This window comes from Mesoplodon bidens (assembly GCF_964165515.1).
Source record: "Mesoplodon bidens genome assembly, chromosome: 3".
Taxonomy (NCBI): Eukaryota; Metazoa; Chordata; class Mammalia; order Artiodactyla; family Ziphiidae; genus Mesoplodon; species Mesoplodon bidens.
The window spans coordinates 132,578,195-132,604,755 of record NC_138178.1 but is presented as its reverse complement, the minus strand read 5'-3'; the positions used below and the strand labels follow the sequence as shown (position 1 = coordinate 132,604,755).

The 26,561-nt window shown below is 42.5% G+C and overlaps 1 protein-coding gene across 2 annotated transcripts; it reads right to left on the bottom strand.

Moving 5' to 3' along the window:
• Positions 1–10,243: 10,243 nt before the first annotated feature.
• Positions 10,244–25,639, bottom strand: MAPK1IP1L (mitogen-activated protein kinase 1 interacting protein 1 like). 2 transcript variants are annotated; one of them, XM_081228863.1, is made up of 5 exons: positions 25,509–25,572; positions 23,310–23,352; positions 17,225–17,246; positions 15,832–16,539; positions 10,244–14,830 (listed from the first exon to the last, which is right to left on the bottom strand). In XM_081228863.1, the coding sequence occupies exons 3-5, from the start codon at positions 17,240–17,242 to the stop codon at positions 14,819–14,821; spliced, it is 738 nt and encodes a 245-aa protein (XP_081084989.1). In that variant the 5' UTR covers positions 17,243–17,246; positions 23,310–23,352; positions 25,509–25,572; the 3' UTR covers positions 10,244–14,818. The 2 variants fall into 2 exon arrangements, with proteins under 2 accessions (XP_081084989.1, XP_081084988.1); XM_081228862.1 differs by lacking the exon at positions 23,310–23,352 and having other exon boundaries at positions 25,509–25,639.
• Positions 25,640–26,561: the final 922 nt, after the last annotated feature.

The following is a 26,561-nucleotide window of genomic DNA, read 5'->3' as shown; positions in this document are numbered from 1 at the left end:
CCCTTGTGTACCTTATAAGGTATAGACATTCAGCTTTTCTGGGTTAGAAATAAATCTACGGGGACTTCCCTAGTGGCGCAGTGGTTAAGAATCCGCCTGGGGCTTCCCTGGTGGCGCAGTGGTTGGGAGTCCACCTGCCGATGCAGGGGACGCGGGTTCGTGCCTCGGTCCGGGAGAATCCCACGTGCCGCGGAGCGGCTGTGCCGGTGAGCCATGGCCGCTGAGCCTGCGCATCCGGAGCCTGTGCTCCGCAATGGAAGAGGCCACAACAGTGAGAGCCCGTGTACCACAAAAAAAAAAAAAAAAAAAAAAGAATCCGCCTGCCAATGCAGGGGACACGGGTTCGATCCCTGGTCGGGGAAGATCCCACGTGCCATGGAGCAACTAAACCCGTGCGCCACAACTACTGAGCCTGCACTCTAGAGCCCATGAGCCACAACTACTGAGCCCGTATGCCACAGCTACTGAGCCTGCACTCTAGAGCCTGCAAACCATAACTACTGAAGCCCTCCCCTGCCCCCTGCACCCTAGGGCCCGCATGCTGCCACTACTGAGCCTGCATGCTGCAACTACTGAAAGCCCATGAGCCCATGTCTGCAACAAGAGAAGCCACCTCAATGAGAAGCTGGCACACCACAACGAAGAGTAGCCCCCACTTGCCGCAACTACAGAAAGCCCACAGCAAGGAAGACCCAACACAGCCAAAAATAAAAAAGAAATAAATCTATGGCAAGAAGCAAGATAGGGAAATTGGGGTTGTTCAGGTGTGAACTGACCAAATTATTCAGTGAAGGATTTCTCTAATTTCTCCTTTGGGATAAACCCAGGGATGGACTCCCCATCCCCCAGTCAGCATAGTGCTGACAATAATTCTTCCACTACTGGCTTATATAGCTGCATAGGCAGGCACTTTGAAAGATATTAAGATTATAAAAAGGAAGACCAGGACTTCCCTGGTGGCACAGTGGTTAAGAATCCGCCTGCCAATGCAGGGGACACGGGTTCGAGCCCTGGTCAGGGAAGACCCCACATGCCGCGGAGCAACTAAGGCCATGCGCCACAACTACTGAGCCTGCACTCTAGAGCCTGCACGCCACAACTAATGAACCCACGTGTCACAAGTACTGCAGCCTGTGTGCCTAGAGCCTGTGCTCCGTAACAAAGAGAAGCCACCACAATGAGAAGCCCGCGCACCTCAGCAAAGAGCAGCCCCCGCTCACTGCAAATAGAGAAAGCCCGGGCACAGCAACCAAAGACCCAACGCAGCCAATAAATAAAATAAATAAAAAGATAAAGTTGAAGAAATTAAAAAAAAAAATACGAAGACCTCATCTTCCACCAGGCTGGGAAAATATTAGTTTAATGAGACGTCAGGGAACCCAGGTGTCTATGAAAAGGATCTCCCTGGTATGGTTACCCCAGACTGTCAAGGGATTCTAAAGACTTGAAACTGAGTTTATTGGAGTCTCTGCATTTGTCAATAGGAAGATAGCTGACTTAATCTAGTAGACAAAACGGGGGAAAGAAGTGGAGCCGATCACAAGGCTTCCACCCTATTGTGTGTGCTCCATTTCACACCCTCTGCCCCAGCACCGTCAACATGGAGGCAGGTACCCCCACTCCTGGCCCTCCCTCCCTCCCTGCGCACAAGGACTGCCTTCTTGCCCCTCTTATATTGTCTTCCTGGCACCCTTCTCCCAATTTGTCTCCTGCCTAAATCCTGCTCACCCCTCAGATGGCCGTTCAAATGTTGTTTCCTCTGGCGAGCTTTACTTGACTCCTACAAACTAGGTTATGCTTCTCTCTCCATCACTTATCACAAGTGCAATTAATGTTATCTAATGATTGCCTCTTCCAGTAGCTTGTGAGCTGCGTGAGAGCAGAAACTGACTAGTTCACTGTTGAATTACTAGCACATGGCACAGTGCAAGTGGTTAATAAAAATACCAGTTGAGGACTTCCCTGGTGGCGCAGTGGTTAAGAATCCACCTGCCAATGCAGGGGACACGGGTTCGAGCCCTGGTCTGGGAAGATCCCACGTGCTGCGGAGCAACTAAGCCCGTGCTCCACAACTCCTGAGCCCGCAAGCCTAGAGCCCGTGCTCCTACAACAAGAGAAACCACCGCAATGAGAAGCCCACGCACCTCAACGAAGAGTAGCCCCTGCTCCCTGCAACTAGAGAAAGCCTGCGCACAGCAATGAAGACCCAACACAGCCTAAGATAAATAAATAAAATAAATAAATTTAAAAAAATACCAGTTGAATGAAAAACTCTATGTGCTGATACATTTTTGCTCATTTAAGTTAGGACTGTTCTGTCTTCCTGTGTTAGGTCAAAGTCTTCTCAATTCTCTTTATCCAAGGCTCAGATCCTCCCATATTCATTCCAAGAAATGCCTCTCTTATCTATTCCCTGATCAAAGTAGTAGTTGGCATCCCTGTATATGGGCTAAAGTCTCTCATGTAATCTGGAGCAAAGCAGCCTTGGAAAAGCAGGGCTCTCTGTTTAAAAATGAGGTGTTCAGGGACTTCCCCGGTGGTCCAGTGGTTAAGAATCCACCTTCCAATGCAGGTAATGCAGGTTTGATCCCTGGTCAGGGAACTAAGATCCCACATGCCATGGGGCAACCAAGCCTACGCGCTCTAGAGCCTGCGCGCCGCAACTAAGACCCGATGAGGCTAAATTAAAAAAAAAAAAAATGAGGTGTTCAGAGTTCCTAGTGGCCTGAGACTCTGTAATGAATAGGTCTTGTGTACTCCCAAAGGCCAGCAAGAAGGAATGGTGTAGCTGTGGGCAGCCATGAAGCAAGCTGTGTTCGCAGGTATGCTGCTGACGTCACTGGGAAATAAAGCTGGGAAAGCCATTCCAGGGTGGGGCTAGCTGTTCTCTGGAATGTTGGGAACACAGGTTCTATTCTACTGCTCCTCAGTGGCAGAATAGTTACACTCAAGCGGCTTCAATCAGCTCCACCCCAGAGTACCTGCCTGCCTCACATCCCTCCGGAAACTTACTCACATACCCATTCCTTAGCCTACCCAAAGTCAGCTGCTTTCAAACAGAGTATGGATGTGATTAGGAAAATGTGGCCAGGGGCAAACAGGCTGGAGGTGAGGACAGTCTCCCTCTTGTATTCATTTTCTCTGAGACAGGACTTTTTCTGAAGTGCCAGATGCCTTGAATCACTAATGGAGATCTGCACTGCAAAGGGGAAAGAATGCAGCTCTGCATTCACAGGGCTGAATTTTACCCCCTGACTCAATGGGATAATGGGATTCAAGCCCTTAGGAGGCTGTAGTGCTCAAAACATGGTAGCCACTTAACTCTCAGGTGCTGCTTGGGTCTTCTGAGTCATTTGCACCTCCTGCAGTTGGAACATCACACCGAATGAAAACGACCTGTTCACTTTTCTCTTTCTTCTGCTAGACTGTTAACACCTAGAAAAGTGCCTTCCAGGTCCCATGGTACATTCACATTTGTTGAGTGGTTATGACATCAAGCACTGCGTGCTTTACCTGGATTACTTCATTTAATTCTCAAAACCCTATGGAGTTAGGAATTATTGTTATCCGCCTTTTATAGCTGAGGAAATGGAGGCGCCAAGAGGTTAAGTAACTCACCCAATGTGATATATCTAGTAAGCGGTATATATGGCTGGTCAGGTTCCAGAACTTGTGCTCTTTACACGCTCCTGCACCACTTCATCCTCAGTCTGTGTTTTCCTCGTTTTTCTCCACTTATCCTAATATCACCATGGAGCGTACCATCCCTATCATCTCCTCCTGTGTGGGAGGGGCTATATTTATTTTGTGATTCTCTTTGTACTAGCCTAACACAATGCCTTATAAACTCGAATGCTTTACAATCGCCTCTCCACTTGTCTCGTGCCGGGTTTAGGTACCAGTTATGCTCTTTCACAGAACATTTCTTGTTGTCATTGTCAGCCTGGATGCTAGACTGAATGGACCACTGTGCAGACCCTTTATGTTTTGTGTTCTTAATGACAACCATCTGTCTCCTAAAGCAATTGAGATCTTCAGTTATCAGGACAAAGGAAAAACTGACGCTAGGCACGGCCCTGTGCTACTGTTACATGTCTCAGGAATCAGTCACACTGAAGCCTGGCCTTTCTACCTTTCTCAAAGAGAGTCTGGGTGAAATGGGGGTTTCCTTTCAATATTAGGTGCTCAGGCCCCATATGCTTTAACAAGTAAATTGTACATACAAAAGAGTATTACATATCTTTGGAGTTAAATAAATAGAACGAATACTCATGTATAGCCCTCACCCCATTCAATAGAACATGATCAGACTCTAACAAGTCCTCCATGTACCCAATCCCAATTGCATCTCCTTCCAACCCTCCCCCTGGTAATGCTAATATGCTTTTCATTATACAGAGTATGGGCTGTTTGAGAGCAATAATTTTCTGATGAATAAGTCAGATGTGATTCCCAAGTACTTTGTTATGAAAGGTACTAGCAGCAAATGGATATTCAAACTTATTTCGAGGTTTCACTTTCTATTCAAACGGATGTTTTCAGTGAGCTGTTTACGATTCTAACTTCACAACCACTGCAGCATAATAGTGTGCTGAGAACAGATGTGTCACTAAATTGTGGTCAACATGCAAAACTGATTTTTACCACCGTGGGGGACGTGTACTTTTATGGCAATGCTGTCGGAATGCTAAGCTACGAAGCCGCTGCCTGTGGTAAAGGGCAGGATTCAAACTGCAGGAGGGACGAGGGAGTGTGCTAGCACACGAGCACCGAGGAAACATGGTTTCCAGCAACTCCAAGTACTTCGCCATGCAGCCACGTGAGAGAACTTGAGCGTTCTGAGAACTTGGTTGTGGCAGCAGACATTATGCCAACAGCTTGATGAAGACTAGCGTGGCAGCCCCTGAAGCACTGAATCCTTACGGGAGATCCCAAGTTCTAGTATTAAAAAATGTGCTTAGGGCTTCCCTGGTGGCACAGTGGTTGAGAGTCCGCCTGCCGATGCAGGGGACACGGGTTCGTGCCCCGGTCTGGGGAGGATCTCACGTGCCGCGGAGCGGCTGGGCCCGTGAGCCATGGCCACTGAGCCTGCGCGTCTGGAGCCTGTGCTCCACGACGGGAGAGGCCACAATAGTGAGAGGCCCGCGTACCGCAAAAAAAAAAAAAAAAAAGAAGTGCTTAAATAGCAAAAAATGGAAAACTATTACTACAGCCAGCAGATAATTCTGAAATGGTTTAAGTTTTCATCATTTATTTCCTGCCACTAATGGACCCTATGAAATAATAATTTCACTGTCCCCTCCCCTCCACCATTATTGTGAATTAGAAACACTCATGTCAGCCCAGGACTGGAGGAAATGAAATGCAGTTCTACCAGAGATTTGGTGATGTTTGTATGTAGCAGCTAAAGACCCCCAAAATTGGACATGATTTTCAGTGCTACTGAGTTTGTGAGAAGATTAAGTTAGGAAAGAACTTGGAGCTTTAAGGGAAATTGCTTTCAGAATGGGGGGCAAAAAGAGACACATTTGAGGCTATGAGGCAAGAACCTTTGGACAGGTGCCCAGAAAAGTAGGAAGCCTTATTCCCATCTCCCCTTCTCTATCTAGCTTCTCTGTTTAAAAAAGGCATGGCTTCCTGTTCTAGGACTAGAATGTGCTCTCTTCTTTGGGGATTTTCTGAAGACAATTGTGGCTGCAATTAAGTGACTGGGATATTTTTCTTCACCTTTGTAAGATGCAGTATAAGTTGCACCCTAGATAATATATGTGAAGGAAAGGTTAATTCTATGCTAAAACATGTTTAGGATGTTTTTTATCTCAGGAAATAAACATGGAAAATCTTCACTTGCATTCTATTTTGTTATAGTTAAGATAACCATATAATTTATCCTTAAATCCGGGACACTTTTGAGAATGCAAGGAGGGTACTGTTAATAATTACGCCTGGACAACATAAACCAGAGTTGTCCCAGGCAAACTGGCATGTATGACCACTTATAAGGCAATCTTTGTGTTTAATAAATATATCATCACATTGTGTAAATTTTAGCCTTCAAGCTTGACAATCTGATTTTTTTAAAAAGCATTAACAGTGATACTATATATTAGATATGTAATCTTTTTTTTTTTTTTTTTTTTTTTGTGGTACGCGGGCCTCTCACTGTTGTGGCCTCTCCCGTTGCGGAGCACAGGCTCTGGACGCGCAGGCTCAGCGGCCATGGCTCACGGGCCCAGCCGCTCCGCGGCATGTGGGATCTTCCCGGACCGGGGCACGAACCCGTGTCCCCTGAATCGGCAGGCGGACTCTCAACCACTGCGCCACCAGGGAAGCCCTAGATGTGTAATCTTTTAGTTAATGCTAATACACTAAATAGAATCCCTCCAAGAAAGAATGTTCCATTTTTCCCTCCTGGTGCTTTGAGTATTTTGAGCATTATTATCTGTTTTATAGATAAAGTAAATCAGCACAGGAAGCTAGTCAATTGTACCAAATCACACTGCCAGGCTGAGCTCAAAGCTAAAAACTCTGCCCTTGAATCCCCAGCAATTGTGCTGCTCACTGAACCATGAAAAACTGCATTCTAGAATTTGATCAGATTTCTATTACGGACTCGCCAGAGGTGGAGACCCGTTACCACCTTTCAGATAAGAAGTCTTGTGAAGTTTGTCAACAGGCTTCTCCTGGTTTACATTAATCGTCTTCACCCCCTTCTATAAAGAGCCCAAGTACTGAGTCCTCCTGATCGTTAGTCATGTAGTTTGGGCTTTTTTAGTAAAGATTTCTTTGAGCAGTCAAGAAGGGATCCAGGTATTCATTAAGTTTAGTACTTGGGATTTTTCTGTGTTGCAGTAACTAAGCAACAATTTAGATGTTTTAACTTAGCATGTCCTGCATCAGCAAGTTTAAAAAAAGAACTGTCAAGCCATACTTGGTAGAACCTCCCTTGGACTCTCCCACCCTCTGTATAGTTCCTGTACATCTTGGCTGCTCATCTACTACTACTAACAGAAACCTCTTTTGTCTCAGCCACTCTGACAGCCTTGTCCAAGCCTTTCCCACTTTGGGGCAGCTGGATAACCAGTGTCTTCAATAATCGGTAGGGCTGAAACCAGTGATTTGATCATCCAGTACCTTTTGTAACAATTCTCACATCCATATTTTGACCTACTCTGTAATGCTACACCTTTGAATATTATTTGTCTGTTTGTGAAAATACAGCTCTCCAAGTTAGCAGTTTAAGAATTGTGCTTATTCCCCAGACACTAAGGATATACATTTCAAACAAACACTAGATTTTTAAAGTGAATAGCTAATGAAACTTATTCAGTGACATAAACTGTGAAAGGTCTGCTACATAACATTCAATACATGTTAGATGGATTTGACTTTCCAGGTATACAATTTTGGAAGCAGAACTACAGCACTAAGGCAACCATGGCAGGCACGTGTAAGATGGAGAACCTGTTCTTAGGAAAGCAGCATTCTGTAGCAAAGTGGCACAGAGCAAAGCTTTGTTACTGGTCACACCTAGGATTCTCAGTTCCATAACATACCAGCTGTGTGATCTCTACCTCTTAGCTGTAGTTTCATTATCTATAAAATGAGGATTAAGAACTGTCCTTGTCTTAGAGGTCTGTTGTGTCTTAATTGGGACAGTGCATTTAAACAGTCAACTAGACTTGTTTCTGTCTTCTCCTAGATTGTGTGTATCTCAAATGCAGGGTGTTAAGAGTTCCATGAGCTAAAGTATGTAAAGTGTACAGAAGAGCTATAGTTACTAGCTCCCAGGAAATGAACCTGGGTAAGAAGTAGGACAATACATGAAGCTCAGTTTAACTTGGCCTCTTTATCTAAAAAGTTAACCAGTTGAGTGTTTTCCTAGTTTTCCCATAGCTGTGGAATCTACTCAGTGGTTAAGGGGACAAGAACAAGTCAGGATGTCTTGTGGAAGAGAAAAGGCAAGGGTCTAGATTGGTAATCAAGGAACTGCATATAAAGGGTACTGGATATCTGAGCAAAATATAATCTAGTGGACAAACCGTTTTGATGCCATTGTCATGTAAGGAGACCTTGGGATTTACTTAACCTCTTTTAAAGATTTCCTTATCCCTAAAAAAAGGCTGTCTTTTAGTTTAGTTTTTTTTTTTTTTTTTTTGCGGTACGCAGGCCTCTCACCGTTGTGGCCTCTCCTGTTGCGGAGCACAGGCTCTGGACGCGCAGGCTCAGTGGCCATGGCTCACGGGCCCAGCCGCTCCACAACATGTGGGATCTTCCCGGACCAGGGCACGAACCCGTGTCTCCTGCATCGGCAAGCGGACTCTCAACCTCTGCAAAAAGGCTTTCTTTTAAATCTACCTACCTCTTTTTAAGGAATGCTCGTCCAAATGACCATCTTAAAAAATAAGGCCTAATATAAAACAAGGCAGAGCAAAAACTTAAAATGTTAAATAATCCTCTTTTCTTGTGTGACACTAACACTTTAAGCATAGCTTAGAATTCTAGATGGATGGAGATTCTATTATACTTGTGAATCTGATTGATTTTAGCTAACCTCAACTAGGAGATGTGGACATCTACAATAGTTTTAAGAATTTAAAAGCAGCAAAGCTTTTTGTCCCCTCAAACACCTTATCTGTAAGTGCTATGAACCAAATTGTGCCCCTGCCACCCTAATCCATGTTTTAAGTCCTAACCTGCAACGTGATGGTATTTGGAGATGGGGCCTTTATGATGGGATTAGTGTCTGTATAAAAAGAGACAACTGAGAGCTTGCTTCTCTCTCCATATGGGAGGAAACAGTGAGGAGCCGTCTGCAAGCCAGGAAGAGCTCTCATCGAAACTGAGAACTGAACTAGCTAGCAGCTAGATCGTGGACTTCCTAGCTTCCAGAACCGTAAGAATTTCTACTGTTTAAGCCACCCAGTCTATGATATTCCGTTATGGCAGCCCAAACTGCCATACAGTGGAACTGTGGAATTGCTCTAGAGAAAGCAGAGGAACTAAGCTGAACCTGCTTTGTCTCCTCCTTGTTCTGGGAATCCCAGAGAACTGCAAGATATAGTATGAAAAGAAATTGTTCAACGCATCAACATAAAAACCTGCCCTCTGGGCTTCCCTGGTGACGCAGTGGTTGAGAGTCTGCCTGCCGATGCAGGGGACACGGGTTCGTGCCCCAGTCCGGGAGGACCCCACATGCCGCGGAGCGGCTGGGCCCGTGAGCCATGGCTGCTGAGCCTGCGCGTCCGGAGCCTGTGCTCTGCAACGGGAGAGGCCACAACAGTGAGAGGCCCGCGTACCGCAAAAAAAAAAAAACAGAAAAAACCCTGCCCTCATTGAGAATACTGTTCAAATGCGATAGGAACAAACTCTATAAGAAGGCCCAAATTCTCTTCTGGTATTAGAATTCTATTGCCTTGTCTTATCTAAAATAAATGAGCTTATAGTTAGGATTCTATTTTGCAAAAGGACTGTTGCAAAAGGACTAGTGCTAAGTTTTAAAATGGTGGTAAAAAAAGAACTTGCTTATGTCAGGTACCCAGGCAAGAATGTGTTTGTCAGAGGAATGTCATTTCACGATGGGAAACCCCCAGCCCTGCTCCAGAGTGATCTTATATTTCACTACCTATTTCACAGTTCCACTTTAGGTGGGTACTTTTAGGAGCTATGTTAAGACATCAAATGCAACTTTAAAAATTTATGTTTTTTTTGTCCAAAGGCAAAAAGCAGAAATCCTTTCTAAAAACAGAATATACCACAAATTAGTCACTTGTTTATAGCCCCACTCACACTGGGTTTCAAGAAAGGCTAGCAAACCCCCTGTGGAAAGAAAACAGCAACTATACACCAAGTTTGATAATGTGACCCTTACTACAGGCATAGCAGTATCTTTCGTAAAAGAAAGCGGGGTGGTGGCAGCAGGGGCAGATAGGGATAGTTCCCTGACTTCATGTGTAGATAACCTGGTTACAAAGCAAGGCTCGCCTTGAAGGGAGAAGAGGAAATCCTCACAGCGGACAATGTGTTGCTGAAAGGTGGTTTGTGGAGGGGGGGCTGTTCCCAGGCAGCCTATTTAAATGCCTTAGTGAATGGCAGATCACATACAGAGGGATGTCTCGGGCTGTTTTTCTTTCTCTCTTTATGACAACAATTTTGCAGTTAATCAAGCTCTGGACTTGCTCTGGGAAGCCCAGAATTGGGCCTAAAGATTAAAATAAATGGAAAAACTGTGAAACCATGAAAATACATTAAAAAAAAAACTTTTCAGGTGTAATACACAAAAGCAAACAAGTTTATCTTAAAAAATATCAAGTATCACATCCATAGACTATTCCTAATTATAATTACGTCTTAAAGCAACATTTGTCTTTGTTTACAAATACAGCAGCAGGTGATAAAACCTAACATCTCAAACAGATTGCTTACAGTTCATAATACAAACAAATGTGTGTCAAATCACATTTTAGGCAGTTTAACTTAAAATGCATAGACAATTACATACATTAAATTTGTCATTATTAAGTCAATGAAAAAAATCACAATATCAAGAAAAAATACAAAAATATCAAGGAAAAGAATGTTTATAGAACACGCATAAGAAGTCAAGTTTACTTAATGGCAATAAATCAGGATCTACTAATCAGTGACAGGCAGTGAAAGTGCCTTTATCCAGGGGAAAATTAGAGGAAAAACATCCCATTACTTTGCACTCTTGATAGTTGCACTGACAAACACTACAGTCTTGAAAGCATTTTCTTACTTTAAAAAAAGTTATGCCCTACTTTGTTCTTTAAATGCCCAAAGGCTAGTCTATAAATTCCACCAGCGGCAATACTAAAATATGTTTGTCCAGGTAAACTAATACTGGATGTACTCATCAATTCTGTAATGCCTCCCCCTAGGCTGTAAGCCTCTGAAAGACAGGCATTCTCTTCGTCTCTGTATCTCTGGCATCTGGCAAAGCATCTGGATCATTGACATCTGAGTGTCTGCTGAATGAATGCAGTTTTCAGATGCTGTCTATTGCCAGAAGCTTGCATGGCCATTTCTTTAATACTGATTATTTTATTGGCAATTTTTGTTTTACTTGGCAGAATTCTGAAAATAAAACAGTGTCTGTCTTCAATACTAAATATTGCTTTATTAAGATAAAATTATAGTCTTCTCTGAAAGCCACCCACCACTTTCTATGCACAGTACAGTGGATCAGTGTGATTCATCTGAATCAAGCCTTACGCTTTTCAAAAACTTGAACACTTGAAGGTCTGTGCTTAGGTTTAATTTCCGAGGTTTATAAACCAGGCATTTTATAAATCTAGCACTAGATTATTCAGGGTGAGGAAGGAAGACATTGGCACGAATCTTTTGGAAGTGTAGGCAACTGACTGATATGCAAACTAGGCACGGTATTTTAATTGAAACTCTGAGTAGAGCTATGTTGATACACACAAATAGTTTCAAAAGCTGTACATCTGACTACAACAGGTAGCACTAATAACTGTGAGGTAAAAAAAGCAGGGGAAAAACTGACTTCTTTCCTAGAAAATATTCTAATATCCCATGTAGTGGTATGACAGACCAAGGCCCCAAATTCACCCCCTTTCTTCTCTGCCCTTTCATTATTCTCTACTGAAAACAATAAACAGTAAAACTGACAAAGAATGAAGGAGGCCCTTGGGTAATTAAAAAAATGTATTGTCTATTCCCAAATAATCAATATATTACTTTACAGAAAACAGGGCTATGGAGTCACAGCTGTAAACAGCCATCTTCAAAAGCATGAACAAGGGCTTCCCTGGTGGCGCAGTGGTTGAGAGTCCGCCTGCCGATGCAGGGGACACGGGTTCGTGCCCCAGTCCGGGAAGATCCCACATGCCGCGGAGCGGCTGGGCCCGTGAGCCATGGCTGCTGAGCCTGCGCGTCCGGAGCCTGTGCTTCGCAACGGGAGAGGCCACAACAGTGAGAGGCCCACATACCGCAAAAAAAAAAAAAAACAAAAAAAAAAAAACAAAAGCATGAACAAGTGTCAGGCCGGGTCCAGTTGAGACAACCCATGGCATTGTAAGCACTCCTTTAAGGAGCCTTCCTTCTTGAGGACTGAGTGAGTGAGTGAGGACCTAAGGTCTATACTTTAAATTTTCATTGTCGTCTTTAGGCTCAAAATTTCAAAATCTAAGATTCTAACTTCAGAAACACTATTTCTCAACACATCTCAACTATCTCCATCAAATTTATCTTAAAATTCCTGCTCTGAAAGTCCAAATGCCAGCATATTCCGTACTTCATATTCCCTTAAGACCAAACATACTTTCTAACAAGCAGTCTCTTCCACAAACCAATCTCAGCCTAGCATAACTTGTTTTAAAAGCAACATTATTCCCTTGTAAAGACAAAAACCTTCTTAGATGCTTTTCTCCATTCCTCCCTTGAAACAACTTCTGCTTTTCTTAACTCCACCCTGAACCTAAAAATACCTTTTGCCCCCAAGTACCCACAAGAATTGAGATGCCCCTCCCTCAAGTTGAGAAATGATGCTTGAAAATTAAAAAGAATGTAAAAGCGAATTCTATTCCCTTTGATTTCAATTACGTTTAAAAAAAATTTCCCAAAAATCAGTTGGAAAATCCTCGAAGAGCCAAGTTTAAAACGGCAGTATCATCTAGGACACACTGGGCAGTATGGGTCACCAGCAGTTAATATACTTATAAGGGGTAATAATTCCAAATCTTGTATTCATGGCCCTTCAAATCCTTTAGCATAAGATTTTTTCTCTGATAGTAAATGGTCTCCACAATAAGAGATTCCCAAACTTGCTACCTGTTCTTCTTGTAGTCAAATGTTATCCTCTCTAGTGTTAAATATTTTATCTGAAGCCAGAGTTGTCAACTTATTCCAAGGTAGGACAACCAAAATAACCAAAAGGAGAGAGATCTTTGCTGCCATCTCACTTTGCCTATCATCCCTCCAGAGTTAGCTGACATTATGATATTGATTGACAAGTTAAGCTATGACACCTTCTAAGGCTACTGCCTTATAAACTGAAGGCTACAACAGATTCCAAGAGTGTTGCAGATAGCTGCCACTTGTCCCTGCAAAGAAGTGAAAGAAAAAAAGACTGTGCCACTATGAAAGGGCTGTCTAACATTCCCCAGTCTGAAAATATCTAAACAAATTAGTTTCAATTCTGAAAGCCTGAATCTATCATCTACTTAAGGGAGGCCTAAATACTGAATGTTCCTCTCAAAGGTGACAATCTTGCTTTCTTAAAAGGAGGTAGCTATCAAACCATTATATTGGCAGCATTTGGCATTCTTGACATTTTAACTATAAGAGAAACTACTAAATATTTTATTTCTAAGCAAAGGTAAGAGCTCCAGCATAAATCTCTCATATACTGGTCAAGAAAGTCACAATACATTTTAGTAACCTAATGGATACATTCAAAATTTGACAAATAACATGGTCAGTTCTATCCCAAATCTAAAAATAGGATTTAAAGATAAGGTGCCAAAAAGCTATTCTGGAGGTTACAAACAACACTTATTTTTAAGTAACACAGTCACACTGCTTTAAACTCAATTGCAGAGATCTACACTTTATGATTATTCTCAGTGTTGCAGCTAGAGGATAATTTTTGAGGATGGCACTCATTCTTCTACCTATATACCTGTCTTACCTGTCAACAAATACAGAACTGAACTGTTAGCCATAAGCACGTTACAAACAGATCCAGGAAAACTATGCAAGAGACGATGACATAGCTTAACCACTCTGAAAGACGTAACGTGTTTCGATCACACTTGTACAAAGAGAACAGTCATGTCTGTATGACTAAGGTTCTCTAAACATAACTTCTGTGTTTGTGATAGACCCCGAGAGTGTGCCAGCTTTCTGCATCAGGATGGAATGAAGGGAAGTGCTTCTTCTAAAGAACCGAGGGAGAGGGGGCTACAGGAAGAGTCCTGCAGAAGAGTGTTTTGTGGGAAGGCAAATTACTTGTTACTATGAAGCAGTTCCTAGGGTCTCTTCTACTTTGAGGTTCAAGACAAAGGAGAGAAATATTTCCGTCCTTGAGCTCTTTCCAAAGTAATATGGACACATCATAATCTATTCTACAAGTACAAAGAGATCACCAATTCTCTAAGAATATAATTTACATATACATGTTGGCCTGCATTAAAAAGAAAACAGTTTCCATAAAGGGCAGATTTTAGAGCTGTATGACCCATATGGCTAAAAATACATCAGGAACTCAAAATGAAGTAAAGTTTTTACTAAAAGCTCAAGGATAAAAATGAACTCAACATCTGACAATAATTACCAACAGTTTTAAAATGTATATCCAAAAGATAACCTCAGAAGGACCAGGTTTATTTATCCTATAGATAGAGCAGCTCAAAATGTTGAGAGGCATCATTTGTTTAAATTATGACAATGTGATTGTTTTCAAAGTGTGTTTATTTAGGGGAAAAAGTGATAATATAAGTATTTAGTTTCATAATTTAAACAAATCGAAAATTTGTTTTAAACAAATTGTATCAAAGAGCTATTCAATATACTTAATTACTTTAACTTTCCATAAAAACCGAATAAAAATCACATTTGAATGATTTACTTTTACATTTTTATCTGATTGTTTCCATCAGATGTACTATACATCCAAGCACAAGAGGCAGATATCTTCTGAGAGGTGCAAGAGTTGTTCTTTCATGAATGCCCTCTAAGAATAGTGAAACAGCAATTTTTATATATGCATTCAAGTGCATATATATATATGTACTTCAAAAAGCAATGCGTCATCTCTTCATCCATTGTTAACTTAATGGTAAGACTGCAATAGAAAAAAGAAAAAGTAAACTTCTAGATTTTGTAAATGGAGTTGATTAACTCCTTGCTGTGGCTTAAAATAAACTTATTGCTTAATAAAGCCAAACAGCTAATCATCTCACTTATTCTGGCATACAATTTACAAAAATAATTTTTTAAGACAATATATATAGAGCAAAAAGTTACACTAATGAAAAGAAGTTTTAGGGGCACTTTATTAAGGTATTTCTCCTTTACAATTGAGGTGGATGTTTGATTAATCTGGTTGGAGATCTGATTAGTACTTTGTTAAGAATAAATAGATTTTTTCGCCCCTATGGAGCATCTGACTTGGCTCAGTTCATGGGGAAACAGGGTGCTTTTCTATTTGGTCATACGCCCAAGAAAGGGTCCTCGACTAAGATGTCAACCCTACTCCAGCTTGGCTGACAGAAAAGCACACAGCATTACATATAATTGGCAATGCAGAGATTGGTATAATCTTGAGATCAGTACTGTTAAGGAGCTAACAAAACCTTGGCTGAGAAACACTATGGACAGTTGCATGAAAGATGGGCAACATTACACATTCACTGCCCTGGATTCTCTAAAAATCTACCTCTATATCTAGCCAGACTGGCAGAGATTACTTTTAGTGAACTTGTGCTTTGGTGTGATGCTATAAAACAGTACTGAGAAATGTTAAAAAAAAAAAAAAAAATCCAACGAAACACATCTTTGAGTTTACCTCAAGGATGCTGTTGAGGACACTGCTTACTACATTACAAAGTCTTTGGGGATATTTGGGGAATTTTTCTACTTTTAGTACCAGGAATATTGTTTTCATCCTTTTAAATGCTTTACCTAAGTTTACCTGAAGTTTGAAAGTTACTCTTTTTTAATATACACACACCTTTTTAAAAAAGGTTTAAAAGCTTTCTAATCTTCCATCCGAAACTGGAGACAATCTTTCAGTTGTGCTTATGGGACTATTACTGCATGTTAAATAACAAATTAAACACTCACATGGGGGCCACCGGGCATCGGTGGAGCACCGGAAGGTCCTGAAGGCACTTGAAAAGGATTACTGGGACTGGGATAGAGTCCTGGTGTGGGATATGATCCTGCAGGGGCAGGATATGGCGCTGGCGGTCCCCAGGCTCCTGGTGGAACAGTGCCCCATGGAACAGGTGGTGCAGCCCCTGGTGCTTGGGGAGGAGGAGGAGCGGGATATGGCCCTGGAGATGGATATGGCATATTAGGGGTAGGATACTGCCCTCCCATTCCTGGTGCCCAAGGTCCAGAAGACATGGATCCCCATGGACCTAAAGGACCAGCTGCAGCTGGATCTGTGGGCGCACCATAGGGTCTCGGAAGCTCTGGAAAGGGCATATTTGGTGTAGGATATGGCCCTGTGGGGCCAGGGCCTGGCACAGTTGGGGCTGGATAAGGACCACCAGGTGGGGGGCATGATGGTCCAGAAGGAGGAAAGGGTGCAGGGGGTCCTGGAGGTGGTCCGGTGGGAGGCACAGAGGGATACATTCCTGTTGGTGCTGGTCCAAAAGGCACAGTGGAGGGTGTTGCACTTGGTGGGAGTCCAGATGGCACAGAAGGTGGAGCACTTGGGTTATTCCAAGGGTTGGAACCTGGCCAGCCTTGAGGAGGTTGGCCGGGTTTTGTATTGCTCACAGCAGAGGTTTTGGCAGGGGAGTGTTCAGGTAGCGCATCTGCCAACTGGAATACAAAACAGGCGTGTCTTATTGACCTTATTCAGGGACAAGCAATGCCAAACATAATTACAAACCCATAAAGGATAGTAAGCTATAGGGTCAGGGATTCTTCAAAAGCCAAGCTGTTCAGTTTTTTAAAAAACAACTCATTTAATACAAAATTTAGGAGTTACCTCGAATAGCAGCTTTACAATGCAAATTCCTCAGAGAAGCTCAAGTTTTCTAAATACAAGTGATTAACAAAGTGTGATCTCGATCCTAGCTTTACCTCAAGTAAGTTACATACCCTCTCTGAGCTTCAGTTTCCTCATTTTCAAAACAACAGTTTAGGGTTAACCTGAGGCCTAAATGAGATAACTCATTTAATGCACTTAACACAGTGCCTGGTATGTAATTTTCAATAAATGTTGGCTATTATTAACACTATCAGGTAAAAAGAGAACAGAAGTAACCCTTTAAGAAATTTTCTACTTAAGGATTCATAAAGAAATAAATACAACAGAATGCATTTTCAAACATAGCTCAGTAAATTAAGGCAAATCATCTATCAAAATCACATGCTAAAAAAACAAAAACCAAGAACCACAAAAAGCATCTCTTTTACATTGGAAGACTCAGGGCCCACAGTTAGGACCATGTCTTTTTTCTAAGAGCCAAAAAACTTACGAAGAGTAAATGCATCAACTTACCGAAAATTCATCAGACATTTTCCTAAAAACAAAACCAAACAAAAAAAAAAAGAAAGAAGGAATATTTCAAAACCAGCGTTTAATTTCTTATATATTCTTTAAGGAACTATGCATACACTATTTTTACTTAAATGGAATCTTAATCATTTACATAATGATTTTCTTTATACAGGAAAAATTTCCATAATAGTTCATACACCTCTGTAAACTTCATCCCTTTTTACTGGCTGCACATCATATAAAAGTGATCCATAATTTAGTTTACAGTCTCAAGTTGGTGGTGGTTTAGACTGTTCACAGTTTGAATTGTTTTAAACAATGACACAGTGAACATCTTTAAACACCTATCTTTTCGAGTCTATCACCAGGAAAAAGTACAGAAGTGAAATACATAGTCAACAGGTAAAGTCCTCTAAGATCCATCTCAAAAAGTCCATGCCAGTTTACACTCTACCTTTTTAAAACTCCTCTTCACCACTGGATGTTATTAAATTTATAAATCATTTTCCATTATAATAGGTTAAAAATTGGCATCTTGTTTTAACTTACATTTCTTTAATTAAGTGGAAAATAGAGCATCATTTAAATTTAATACCATATTTAGACTTCTTTTTCTGCGAATAAGCTCATGCCCTTGGACCACTTTTATCAATTTTTCTAATTGAAGTATAATTAACTTTCAATAAAATGCACGGATCAGTGTTCAGGTAACCAAGCTCTGACAGTTGCATATGCCCCTGTGACCATCCAAGACAGAACATTTCCTTCACTCCATAGGTTTACTTGTGCCACATTCCAATCAATTCCCCTTTGCCACTCAGCAATCACTTTCTTAGTTTTCGCTTGTTCCTTGACTTCATATAAATAGAATAACACAGTATGGACTCTATTTTGCCTTTGATCATTTTACTACTTAGTAGTACATCTTTTTTTTTAATGCTTTGTAAGACATTAAGGAAATTAGATGTCTGTCATATGAGACAGAAAAATTCACCTATGGGGCTTCCCTGGTGGCACAGTGGTTGAGAGTCCGCCTGCCGATGCAGGGGACATGGGTTTGTGCCCTGGTCCGGGAAGATCCCACATGCCGCGGAGCGGCTGGGCCCATGAGCCATGGTCGCTGAGCCTGCGCGTCCAGAGCACAGTCCGCAATGGGAGAGGCCACAGCGGTGAGAGGCCTGCGTACCGCAAAAAAAAAAAAAAAAAAAAAAAAAAAAATCACCTATGCTTTCTAATAGTACTTCTATGGTTTAACTTGTTTAAAACCTTTCTGTTCTTTCAAACAACAATTACTGAATAATCTATCTTATTTCAACAGACTTGACAAGCTACCTTTAAAAAAAAATTATTTATTATTTATTTATTTTTATTTTTGGCTGTGTTGGGTCTTTGTTGCTGCGCACGGGCTTTTCTCTAGTTGCGGCGAGCGGGAGCTTCTCCTGTTGCGGAGCACGGGCTCCAGAGCGCAGGCTCAGTAGTTGTGGCGCACAGGCTTACTTGCTCTGCAGCATGTGGGATCTTCCCGGACCAGGGCTCGAACCCATTTGACAAGCTACCTTTAATACATTCTACAGTTGCTATTGACAACAAACACTGAATATATATACATACATACACACATATATGTAAATATATCATGGAACAGGCACCATGCTAAGTGCTTTAGGTGTATAACCTCGTTTAATAGATGCAGATTCTATTACCACTCCCAGTGTATAGCTGGAGGAAAGGAAGCTTAGCAAGTTACCTTGTTTAAAGTCAGAGCTAGTGACAAGCAGAGGAGATTCAAATCCAGGTATCGTCTGACTGCAGAGCCAAGGCTCTTTTTTTAAAAATATATATATATTTTTAAAATAAATTTATTTATTTTATTTATTTATTTTTGGCTGTGTTGGGTCTTCATTGCTGTGCGTGGGCTTTCTCTAGTCGTGGGGAGCAGGGGCTACTCTTCTTGGCGGTGTGTGGGCTTCTCATTGCGGTAGCTTCTGTTGTTGCAGAGCACAGGCTCTAGGCGCGCAGGCTCAGTAGTTGTAGTGCACGGGCTTGGTTGCTCCACACCATGTGGGATCTTCCTGGACCAGGGCTCAAACCTGTGTCCCCTGCATTAGCAGGCAGATTTTTTTTTTTTTTAAATAAATTTATTTATTTATGTATTTTTGGCTGCATTGGGTCTTCCTTGCTGCGTGCAGGGTTTTCTCTAGTTGTGGCGAGCGGGGGCTACCCTTCGTTGCGGTGCACCGGCTTCTCATTGTGATGGCTTCTCTTGTTGTGGAGCACGGGCTCTAGGCGCGTGGGCTTCAGTAGTTGTGGTGCTCGGGCTTAGTTGCTCTGTGGCATATGGGATCTTCCTGGACCAGGGCTCGAACCCCTGTCTCCTGCATTGGCAGGCGGATTCTTAACCACTGCACCACCAGGGAAGCCCCCAGAGCCAAGACTCTTAACCACCAAGTCATAGAGCCTCCATCATTTCCCAAAGGTATTGTGAACTCTATTCTTTCCTACTGATCCACACTATAACATCTCATCAGGGCAGCTTTAAATTTTAAACAAATTTTATGACCTACTATTACTATTTATTTCAGATTTTCCTGAATATTTTCATGCTTATTTTTTTCTAGATCATTTTGTAAAAAAACAAAACAAACAAACAAAACCCAACAACACAACAAATAAACACATTAAGTTTACAGATTAATTTAGGGGACATTTCATACATTTAAAGTATAAAATATTCTCATTCAAGAACAAGGTATGTCTTTCTAGTTCCCACCACTGTCATTTATTATCACTCAGTTTTTTTAAAAAAAAAAAATTATTTATTTTATTTTTGGCTGTGTTGGGTCTTCATTGCTGCGTGCAGGCTTTCTCTAGTTGCTGGTAGCGGGGGCTACTCTTCTTTGCGGTGCGTGGGCTTCTTATTGCGGTGGCTCCTCTTGTTGCAGAGCACGGGCTCTAGGCACGCAGGCTTCAGTAGTTGTGGCACATGGGCTCAGCAGTTGTGGCTCATGGGCTCTAGAGCGCAGGCTCAGTAGTTGCGGCACACAGGCTTTGTTGCTCCGCGGCACGTGGGATCTTCCCGGACCAGGGCTCATACCCGTGTCCCCTGCATTAGCAGGTGATTCCCAACCACTGTGCCACCAGGGAAGTCCCCACTCAGTAGTTTTTAAAAATCAAGACTCCTACACATTTTTTGAGTTAGATTTCTAAATGGTAAACGTTTTCTTGTGGTTGTAAACTGGTTCTTCCATTATATATTCTAATTGGTTGTTCATATATGGGAAAGCCTTTCAAATTTTAGTGTATTACTTTTGTAAGCAGTGACATTATTGAATTATTTTATCCTGAAAGTCTCTCAGTTGACTCTCTGGAATCTGCAGATAAAGAATTATGCCATTAGCAAAAAATAATTTTACCCTCTCTTTGTAGTATTTACACCTCTTTTCTCTTTTGCCTAAGCTAGGACTTAAACAACAATGAAATATTAAATAAGATAGTGTGAGCACAGTAGTCTTCTTCTCAACTCTCCTGGCAATACTTCTAATGTTTATATATGACTCATTTTTAGTTTTGAGATTTAAAAAACAATTATAGTAAGGAAGTTTCTATCTATGCCTATTTTGCTAGACTTATTTATTCCTATTTTGCTAGTTAAAAATAAAAAACCCAACACTGAATCTCTTCAGATGATTTTTTTTGGCATCTAATGAGTTGATCTTGCAGTTCTTCTCCTTTGTCCCATCAATACACAATATAGTTACATATATATTGCTTAATATTGAGCCATCCTTGCATTTACAGTTTTATTATTTATGATTTGGTTATCATGAGGAATGATAAAGGAAATGAACAGGAAGCCTACTGCTGCAACTGCTATAACCCTGCTCTTAATTCATAATATTAAAAAACACATCATGAATGTATAGCAATACAATTATCTAGTCATTCCCATGTTAAGGTTTGTTTTATACTAAAATGTCACATCACACAATAGTAAATTCTTAGGACTAAAGTTTATCCATGCACAACAAGTTTAAAGTTTACCTAAGACTAACATTCTTTTCAAACAGGGTGAGCCTTTTCGAAACAGAAAATAGTTCTGTATCAAAGTTCACACTAATCCTGGAGCAGAAAACCTAACCAACTAAGCAACTCATTGAATTTCACATGGTCTTACAGTTTGGGTTTTCAAAATTACTCATCTCCCTCTTAGTTTGTGAAAAACTATGGTTAATTAATCATAGCATTACATTAAAATATTGTATTCCATTAGTTAATAATATCAAACTGATTCACAACTCTGGCTTTCAAAAGTTTAAATTCAAAATCAAATCCTGGAAGATAGAGGAAATAATAAAGCCCCAACCAAAGGGATTAGAAATAAGTCACTTCCTGTTCTACAGAACTGCATAGTAAAGTGACCTGCTCTCCATACCTAGAATAAACAGTGTTCATATTAATTGGAAACATTCCAATTTATTATTTGGAGAATACTTTCATCATAAAAAGGTTAAAAGATAGAGTTGGACATCACTATTCCAATATGAGAAGAGTTGCAGAATGTAAAAAAAAAAAACAAACCACGAAAACCCCTAGGTTTTCTTTTTTTATTTCTTTTTTTTGGCTGTGCCACATGGCTTGTGGAATCTTAGCTCCCACACCAGGGATTGAACCTGGGGCCCCAGCAATGAAAGTGCCAAGTCCTAACCAATGGACCGCCAGGGGATTCTCCAAACCCTAGATTTTCTAAAAAACGATTCTCAAACATATGGATTATGCTAATTAAGATGAGGCCAATGCAACCTTGAACTAGGGGAAAAAAAGTGTAAAATCAAGGAAGATTTAAATTTTTCTTTTCAGAATAATCTAAAGTTATCACTTCCAAACTTTCTGTTAATACTTTATGGCAGTACACATTATGTGAAGAATAATCACTGTATTTTTATTTTTTTAAATTTTTGGCTGTGTTGGGTCTTCGTTGCTGCGTGTGGGCTTTCTCTAGTTGTGGCAAGCAGGGGCTACTCTTCATTGAGGTGCACGGGCTTCTCATTGCGGTGGCTTCTCTTGCTGCGGACGATGGGCTCTAGGCGCATGGGCTTTAGTATTTGTGGCACGAGGGCTCAGTAGTTGTGGCTCGCAAGCTCTAGAGCGCAGGCTCAGTAGTTGTGGCGCACGGGTTTAGTTGCTCCGCGGCATGTGGGATCTTCCCGGACCAGGGCTTGAACCCATGTCCCCTGCACTGGCAGGCGGATTCTAAACCACTGTGCCACCAGGGAAGCCCAATCATTGTATTTTCTGAGGAGCAATTTTAAAACAAGAGTACAAAATTTCTTTCAACATGCACTAGAAAAGTAAAACATTTCTGTAAGCGTATGGCCTTTAGAGTAAAAATGGTAATTCCATCATGGGGAGGTTTAAAAAAGTTGAACTCCATAAATTACTAGTGACTATTGGAAAAGGAATATTTCAATAGGCCATCAAATTGTAGTGGAGTCATAAACAGTATGGGACTACACTGTTTTGAAACATGGACACCAATCCTTTTGTCTGAATCTTTTGACAAAGGCAAACTTTTTAACCAGAGACCACCTTCCCATCAGCAAAACAGTTATAATTCCCGACTACTTCACAGATAAGTAAAATATTTAATAATCTACAGTTATAAACAAGTAACATATTTATTAAGAGTCACTAAGGGAAATCAGGATTTTTGCATGGTTTTGTTTAGTATGGAGAGAGGATACAGTAGTGGTAATATATTGTACTGAAAATATAAATTTTGAATGAACGTATAGGATAAACTTTAGTATTGGCGCTTATCAGATACACTCTAATTTACATTTGGGCAACTCAAGAAATTGGGGATCTGCAAGTTTTTGAACATTTTAAATTACTTAGAAACATGTAATTAAAAAAATTTTTTTCCCCACAACCTCATGTCAGCCGTATTTTCTACATTCAGATACTTATTGGAACATAAGTGCCAGGTACTGCGTTGGGCCTTGGGGAAATGAATAGTATTGCGTGGAATAAACGCTTAAAGGCGTTCACAGTATGGCGGAGAACTACCATTTAAACAGTAGGTTACCTGGGGTAAGCGCAGGGCTCTATGGGAGCACCTCGAAAAGCTCCTATAGGAATCAAGGAAAGGAGTATCAGACAAGGAGTCCCGAGGAGTGGTGCCTTTGCAGTCTGGGAGAACAATGAGGTGAAGAGCTGCGACAGGCCCTAGGGAAAGGAGCAGTTTGTGCAAAAGCTGAGAGGGGGACAAGAGATCTGTGGGAAGTGTAAGCCAGCGGTGCCCAACCTTTTCGGCACCAGGGGCCGGTTTCACGGAAAACAAATTTTCCACGGAAGCGGGGGTGGGGGGAGGGGGATGGCTCAGGCGGTAATGCGAGCGATGGGGAGCGGCAGATGAAGCTTTGCTCGCTCACCGCAGCTCACCTTCTGCAGTGCGGCCCGGTTCCTAACTGGCCACGGACGTGCGGGTCCGTACGGGCCCGTGGCCTGGCGGGTGGGGACCCCTGGTGTAAGCAGTTCAGATTGGTTAGAATGTAGAAAATGGAGGAATATGAAAGCCTTAGCAGAGAGTCTCTAGACCAAGGTTTGAATGTCTCTGAGTCAGCTTACCTGAATGAACCTGTTACTTCAACTATAAAGAATGGGCCAGTAACAGGAGAGACTAAATGGGACTGGTAAATCAAGTGCCTATAATAAAAGTGCCCGGAAAACAGACACATTATCTTGTCTTCCTCTGTGTATGGGCATATTGCTTATGGTTAAAAAGAGTGAACACCAATAGTATGACAGACTACGTAACACTGCACTTCACTGGCTGGCTCTGCACAAGCTGAGCTGTGCAAACCCCAGAGGTGAAAGCAGACAGGAGTAGCATCCACTTCATAGATTTGCTGTGAGACTTACATAATAAACAACTCTCTTGGTCACTGTCTGGCACATAGCAAAAACTCAACAAATGTTAGCTTTTACAAATTGCTACGATAGGTCCACAAACCTTTATCTACAGTTCTCAGTTCAGAAACCTCTAAAAATGAAAGAAATGCTCCCAGGTTTGGCATAAAACTTACTTGGTGGCAAAACCTGACCTGAGGCTATTTTACAGTTTCCACTAATTCTCCCCTATTCGCTGCACAAATATTACTGTTGGATTAGGGGATGCTGCCCCGACTCTGCTAGTGTGATCTCTCATCTTTGCACCTTATTGTCTTTCTAAAATCTAAAGATAAAATCCAAAGATTTCTGAATTCCAAAACACACTGGTCCCAAGGATTTCGGTTAAGGGGTTGTCTCTGGGTCTCCGTTCCTCCTGGAGAGAGGAAAAGGACATTCTAGTACACACAGCTCAAGTTTCTGAGACAAACTAGTTTTGAATAGGAGGTTCAAGACACCAGTAGCAAGAAAAATGTCTGTTCTCCCTGCCCAAAGAACACTCCTAAACAAAGAACTTCCGAAAGATTTCTGAAGGCTACCTTCCCCTGTAATGAGGCCCATACAACCACCACGTGTACGAGTGTGTATTTCTTTAGTAGCAATGCTATAAAAAAATTTTTTTTTCAGTCAGGTGAGTACGGTTCGATGCTTCAACATTAGAATCCTCATTTATTAAAAGCACTACTCTTGGTTTTCAGAAGAAAACGGTCCAAAGCCACCAAGCGCTCCTAAATCCTGCAAAAAGGGAGTATTACAGAACTCAACACTTCCCATCGTTTCTGTCATGGGTATTCGTCTAAGGTATCTGCTAGCAACTCCTCTAGAAAATAATGACCAAAACGTCACAATGAGAAAAATCTTAAACTAGCGTCACAGACTCCACCAAGAATCTGTTCAGGCCTCCCTCTCCCTTTCATTGGAAATTACTGAGTGGGGGAGGGGGCCAGGGCCAAGGGGCGGGAGGCCGGCAGCCCTAAAGGGCCAAACGAACAAAAGGAGTCCGGGATCAACCGGAGCGAACCGGCCTCCGAGCGGGTCGCGCCTGCCCGGGAAGGGGTGGGGGAGGGGCCAGGCCGCTCCCCGCCCCGCCCCCAGCCAGGCCTGACGTCACGCGCGGAGAAACCCATCGGGCGCGACGTCACCCGCCTCCGACGCCTTCTCCTTGGGGGGCGAGAGAGCCGACATCCCGCAGCCGGGAGGAAGACGACGGGGAGAAACCCTTAGCCCCCGGCCCCCAAAGAGGCGACTCAGGCATCTCCGTTACTGCGCCCGCGTCCCGCTTGGGCGTGCTCCTTTGCTCCCCTCCACGACCCCGCCAGCACCGAGGCAGCCTCACCCGGCAAGATCCGAACCCGCAGCAAGGTCTAGAAGCGGCGATGGGTCCGAGGGAACTGAGCGCTGAAGAACTGAGCGCAGCCCGACCGACGGCAGCGGCGACGGAGACTGGGTCGGCAGCAGCACCAGCAGAGCGCGGCTCCTCCTGGCGCCGGAACAGGAAGCGCCGAGCTTCGAGCGCGCTGCCCCCGCCCGCGCTCCGCCTCTCCTCTGGTCGGCCGGGCCCGGCCGCGCGCGCGCCCCCTACAGGGCCCGGGTGGCACTGCGGCCCGCCCGGCCCCGGCGGCGCGGCTGTTCGTTGCGCTCGCTCCCGGGCGGCTGTTTTCTCTCGGTGGGCGGGAGGAAAACGCCCCGATGTTCCGGAGTTCTGAGCAGTCTGGAGGAAACGCCAGTGGCCGGTGGCGTTCTGGGCAGCCTGGCGGAAATTGTTAACTTGTCTCCTGAAGAGAAGGTTGAAGTCAGGTTCTGGATTCCCTACGCTTGCGGTCTTTAGAGCCAGGCCTCGAAGCTGGCTAGGTGTGAATGCAGCCTAACCCCGGGACACGGATCCGTTGGCCAAAATTGGAGAGAGCTAAAAGCGATACAGGAAGGGGAAGACGTTTGCAAATGGCTTGACAAATCGATATTAACTAAAGGAACGGATGTCTTTGCAGATTTTTTTCTGATCAGTATTTCTTCTCCCACAGTTCAGTTTTGAATAAACCTTTACCTACCTACTCTGTCAGGCCCAAAAGATGATGGATTGACACATGGCCCCAGCCGTCAGGGAACGTGCTAGCTACTAATGAAGATGTCATAATTACGTGGTGTACAAAATATACACACATAACATACATATATTTTAATGTAAAAATTAAAAGTATGCAATATTCTTACAACATTTTACTTCATTGTTTTCATTTGCTGTTAGTGGATCGGTGGGTGGACATTTTACTATAAACTTCTTAAACGAAGACTTGTTTGGGTTTCCTCCACAGCACACATAATTCTCATTCTGAAAAATGAGCAACAGAGAAACTTCAAATACCTAAGCCTGGGGAAGACATGTTTTTGG